The following is a 5,680-nucleotide window of genomic DNA, read 5'->3' on the forward strand; positions in this document are numbered from 1 at the left end:
ACGAAAAAATGAACAAACGATGAAATGAAGAAGACAGAACTTTTGTGAGAAATGAGAGAATGAAGGCGGAGAGATGTGAGAAATGAGAGGAGAGGAGGAGGGGGTTAAAACGTTAAAGGTCGAATTTTAAAAACTTGACCCAGTGTTGGCAGAGGGGCATTGGGAATATTAAATTGATGGGACGAGACGCTACACGGCTGCAGAGATTCGAAAAGCTTTAAAGGAGGTCGAGGGTTCAACCCTAGACCTCTTCTTCCATCTCTTCCACTGCTTTCACTGTGGAGATTCCCACAGCTTTAAATTCTTCCATCAGAGATTCCTGCAGCTTTAAAGGAGGTCAAGGGTTACCCTCGACCTCTTCTTCGATTCTTCCACCCTTTGCAACTTTAAAGGAGGTCAAGGGTTGAACCCTCAACCTCTTCTTTAAATTTTGTTAACCCTCGACCTCTTCTTTATTTTGTTTTAGGTCGAGGGTCAAACCTTCAACCTCTTCTTTAATTTTCGACATCTTTTTAGGTCGAGGGTTGAACTCTTGACAAAATATTTTATATAACATTCCCGCGCTCGAAAACTCCAAAACAACCCTAAATCTCTAAATAGTTTCACAACCACAATATTTTCCTAAATTCTTTTCCCAACCACAATATTAAAAAAAATATCCATTTAAGTGACTATACCAGAAAAATGACGTGGATGACTTGGGAATATGTATTTGATGATATATTTTGTACATTTTTCTTTTTTGTCTTTTCCTCTCCTCTCTTTCTCTCTGGACTCTCTCCTCTCCCAATTGATTATTAATAAACCTTTTATTCCATATTATATTTAAAGAATAAAATAAAATCTTACAAAATTAAAAAAAAAAAATGAAAATATGATTTATTCAGAATGACAATTATCCAGAGAGAGGTAAAATAAGATAAATAATGATAACAAATTTTTATGCAAAAAGAATAAATTAATTACATGAAACCAAATAATTATATGAGACACACATAGAGGCATGCAGTTGAATGTCTTGAGCTGTATACTATGACTTTGGCTTTAGAGTTTGGTGTGCAAGCTCTCTCACAGGAACCTCGGGCGCTTGCATTCAGCTGGAATGCCTTGAGGAAATCTTTTGTGGTCAGTGCAATAATTATAAATCATGAACTTAGACAATCTATTTCTACTCCTGGCATCTAGTCCTTGATCACTCTGTGCACCACCTTGCAAAGTACTCGAAAACTTGGAGGCACACGATGATGACCCAGTTGATGCAACACATCCATTGGCATTGAAGTTTCTGTATGATGCTGTGAAAGGAGCTTGTGTCCAATCAGTCTTCACCAGCCCCCCTCTGGTTGCCCAATCGTCTGCATTCCACAAACTTGAATAAACTCTCATGGGTTGACTCTTCGGGTAAGAAACTCCAATCTTTTCCCAGTTATGGAATACCCTTATAGGAATGTTATCCACTAGAAACCTGAAAAAGTAGTGTGGCTTAGTGATTTGGGAAGAAATTGAATAGTATGTAGGAAGATTGATGGTATTGCATGGCAAGGCCCTCTTACTTGATACTTTCTGGAGACCAGTCGATAGAATAGGTGTGAAATCCCTTGGTGGGATCAAACCAAAGGTGAAATTGTTGTTCCCTATTTCCTTTTCCTTGTGAGTAAACATTGGTATGAAGTGTGTATGGCTCTCCAGACGAGTTGCCTAAGAATTCAAAGTCAATCTCATCGTGCGATCCTCCTTGAGAAGATAACTGTAAGATAATTACATATTGCAAGTTAAATCTAAAAGAACTGTGAACATGAAAAAAAAGTTCAAGATTGGATTAGAATTTTGTGTTGGAACTTACATAAAAAGTAGTGACAGTGCCTGCAGAGTTTCTAGGGACGAGCTTCATCTGTACATCAAATCTTCCAAATAGAAACTCCTGCTTTGATTGAAAACCTGACCCTGAATCTTTATCGAGAGAAAGTGAGAGTTGTCGGCCTCCATCTAGTATATTGGCACGTGGACCACCCCAAGTAATGTCAACATCTTGGTGAAAGTTGCCAGCAGTGGCGGTCATTATAGAAGCCATGAACACACATAGTAGAATCATTATTGTCGAACCTTTGTGAGAAGATATATATATATATATTTTTTTTGCTTCCGCAAGAGAGAAGCTATAACAAAGAGAGGGTTTTGAAATAGGTAAGCTGAAGAAAATAACAAAGCTTGGTGTTGAAGTTGGGTTTGAGAAACCTTTATATACGTGGTGAGTGGTTAGTGGTAAACATAAAGCTTAAAAGCTATTATTTATTCTAATTTCAAAGCTGGCAAACCGTGTCAACCATGGTGAGAGCTGGATAGGGGCCCAAATCATTGGGGGGGAAGAAGGAAGCCACAAAAATGCATATTTTAATAATGAACTATCTACATTCTTCATGCAGGTGAATTGAAGCTGGATATAATATAAGTATTGTCCCACAGATATCATAGCCGGTGCAGATAAGGAAGAGAGAGAGGCGCGACGGACAAGATCCATTTATGCTGGCAGGCATTTTCTCAAATGGGATAGCTTTAGCTTTCAGGTTCTCAATTATACCTTCCTCCGGTGGCCACAATGTCTATTGCGTTCACTTTAGAGATATTTGAGATATTTGAGGTAAAGTGTGGAATAGTAAAAAATAAAGAGTATAAGAAATTAATAAGATATAAAATTGATGTAATTTAATTATGAGGCCTACCAATTTTTTGGATCAAATAAACAAGTGAATTTCACAATTTTAACTTTTTAATTCCTATCCTACATCTCTTTGGACTAAATACATTATTTATGTTTTTTTCTCGTAAAAGATAAAGTGGGTTGAAATTCTACTTTTTAGCCCAACTTCAAAGGTAAAATACTTTAAGGATTAAAACAGAATTAAAAAAAAAATTAGGTGCAATTGGATTAAAAGTTGTCACGTGGTAATTTGTTTGTTTGTTTGTTTTTTTAATCATTAAAAAATTATTTTTTTATGTGTATAAGGATGGGAAACATTAATTTAGTTGGAGCCACTAAATATTGCTCTTTAAATATATTACTAAAAAACTATATATTTAAAAAATATTTATAAACATTTCCATCTTATCTTATTTTTTAATCCCTAAATTTAGTATTTGTTTTCTCTCTCATAATTTTCTTTACGTTTACTTTTGTCTTCATAGACAATGTTTTGCTGTTTTTTTTTTTTTTTAATGTACCTGTTCGCTAAAGTATTGAAAAATTACCTTGGAATTCCCAAATACACGGGGAATGAAAGAGGGAGTAGGGAATTTTTTTCCCTGTTTGCAATTTGGGACTGAGGACGGGGAATATATTCCCCGACCCTGACCTTGATCTGTGTCTCCGTCCTGCTTCGACTTTTGTATATAAATTATAATTTTATAATATATATATACTAATATTAATATTGTAGACTTTGTTAGGATAATTATAGAGATTTTAATTATTTAAGTTTAAGACTTTATTATTTTAATTTGTTAGATGTAGTATTTAAGATATGATGTTTTAATTGTTGAATTTTAATTTATAAAAATTATTAGAATTTTACATTTTAATTATAACTTTTAAAATTGAATGTGTATTATTACTTTTATTACTAAAATTAATAATATTTTATTTAAATGAAAGTTGTATTGGATATGTTTAAGGAATTGTTAAAAGTATATATTTAATTGAAATAAAAAATTGTTAGAAAAAAATGATGATGGAAAATTTTTCCTATGAGGCATCCGATCCCCGTAAAATCCTTACGGAAATCCCCACCCTACGAGAAAATTCGTGGCAATGGAGAATGAAATAGAGGAACGAGAATAGGGACGGAGAGGACTTCTCTGTTCCCGCTCCATCCTATAGAGATTTCTAGATTTCTCCTTTTGGGGCACTTCCTATGTAAAACACCAAAGTTTTCTTCACCCGAATTATTTTCCCTTTAAAAGCATCTCTTTCATTACACATAACAAAGTTCCATTATTATTATTTTCTGAATTGTGAAGCTTCCTAGTATTGCATGCTCTCGAACGTTGAATGCTTGATATAGCGGCAAGTTGACCCAATTATGCAATAACAGAGAGAAACCAAACGGTATTTAGGGAGGAAAAAAAAAAAGAAAAAAAGAAAAAAAAGCTTCCGCGTGTGCGAGAGAGCGAGATGGCTTGTCATTTGTCAACTAGATTCGTTTGAGCTGGCATCCGACGAGTATTTCTATCCCACAACATTAGGTCATGGTAAATTATAGGGTTTAATCAAATTATGAAACTAAATTCTAAATAGTCCCTAATTATTTAGGATTATTTTATTAAATTATAGGGACCAAGTTCTAATTATAAATCATAAATACTAAATTTTAACTTTTTTTTTTTTTTTCAAATTATAGGGACTAAATTTAATATTACTTTTTTTTTTTTCTAAAAAGAATTCTTAAAATTAACCTTTTAGTTTGTCTAATAAAATCTTAAAATTTATAAGTTTCAAATAAGTCATTTTATCTAATAAATTCTTAAATTTTAATTTTGTATAAAACTCTGCCATATTTGACATCCACCAAAATATAATTAACATATTTGTATTACATATAAGTTTTAGATTTTTTTTTTTGGGTTTTTTATGCTCTTCTCAAAAATATATGTCGCATGGCAGAATTTATTAGATACAAAATTTTAAATTTATGAATTTATTTAAAATATTCAACCAAACTAACCCAAATAGTACTTGTTAGGTTGTGTTAGGTAAAATATTTGTTTGGTTTGGGTTAATTTTTTCAAGGATTGGCAAGAGTTTTTGGGGAAAAAATCGATTCAACCTACATTATTTTCTTCGACATTTTTGCCCATGAAGGACGTTACATGGACATAGAAGGCTCTCTGTCGATATATAATGTGTGGGTAGAAAGACAATTTCTGCTCAAGAAGGTTGTCGCGTTGGGAAAAAAAAAAAAAAGGCTTTCTGCTAATGTTCATTAAGTGGGCAAAATTGAATTTCTACCCACGTTTTTTTTACTATCGTCAGTAGAGATGCTGGCACATCATTAAATGCATTAGCATTTAGAGAAGAGTTAAAATTGGGAAGATAATAGTGTAAATATTATTCTTCTTACTTATGAATCAAATACAAGGTCTTCTTATATAGAAGAAAGACCAACTATCAAAAAGGAAAAAATATTACAGACATAAATGATAAATATATACATATTAAACATCAAATATTACAAGAGAAATAAAAGAAAATCTAACACTCCCCCTTAAGCTAGTTTGTAGATGTCATCCGTAGTCAGCTTGCTGAGAAGTTTAAAAAATTGTCTTTTCGAAAGGCCTTTAGTTAGCATATCCTCATTGTTTGTTCTGTCGTTGGAAGATAATATATGCATATTACACCTGCATCAACCTTCTGCTTTATGAAACGCTTGTCAACTTCAATGTGCTTTGTCCTATCATGTAGAACTAGATTATGAGTTATAGCGATGACAACCTTGTTATCACAATAAACTCTTATAGGGTTTTCTTGAGACACTTTCAGTTCTTCAAGGATCCTGTTGATCCATATACCTTCACAAATTTCATAGCTAAGGAACTAAATTCCGCGTCAGTACTACTCCTGGCTACTACATTTTTGTTTTTTACTACACCATGTAATTAAATTTCCTCTAATAAATGAACAATAGCC

At 32.9% G+C, this 5,680-nt stretch overlaps 1 protein-coding gene across 1 annotated transcript; it reads right to left on the reverse strand.

Moving 5' to 3' along the window:
* Window positions 1-904: 904 nt before the first annotated feature.
* On the reverse strand, window positions 905-2,190 carry LOC120078364 (probable xyloglucan endotransglucosylase/hydrolase protein 16). The gene is made up of 3 exons (XM_039032628.1): window positions 1,844-2,190; window positions 1,554-1,747; window positions 905-1,465 (listed from the first exon to the last, which is right to left on the reverse strand). The coding sequence occupies exons 1-3, from the start codon at window positions 2,090-2,092 to the stop codon at window positions 1,069-1,071; spliced, it is 840 nt and encodes a 279-aa protein (XP_038888556.1). The 5' UTR covers window positions 2,093-2,190; the 3' UTR covers window positions 905-1,068.
* Window positions 2,191-5,680: the final 3,490 nt, after the last annotated feature.

The sequence above is a fragment of the Benincasa hispida genome, chromosome 5, assembly GCF_009727055.1.
Source record: "Benincasa hispida cultivar B227 chromosome 5, ASM972705v1, whole genome shotgun sequence".
NCBI lineage: Eukaryota > Viridiplantae > Streptophyta > Magnoliopsida > Cucurbitales > Cucurbitaceae > Benincasa > Benincasa hispida.

Excerpts from the sequence above, each read along its gene's own strand:
- LOC120078364 (XM_039032628.1), bottom strand. The coding sequence starts at position 2,092 with ATGATTCTACTATGTGTGTTCATGGCTTCTATAATGACCGCCACTGCT. Across the intron at positions 1,748-1,843 it reads GCACTGTCACTACTTTTTAT|TTATCTTCTCAAGGAGGATC; the intron begins GTAAGTTCCAAC and ends ATTATCTTACAG. Across the intron at positions 1,466-1,553 it reads TGGTCTCCAGAAAGTATCAA|GTTTCTAGTGGATAACATTC; the intron begins GTAAGAGGGCCT and ends CTACTTTTTCAG.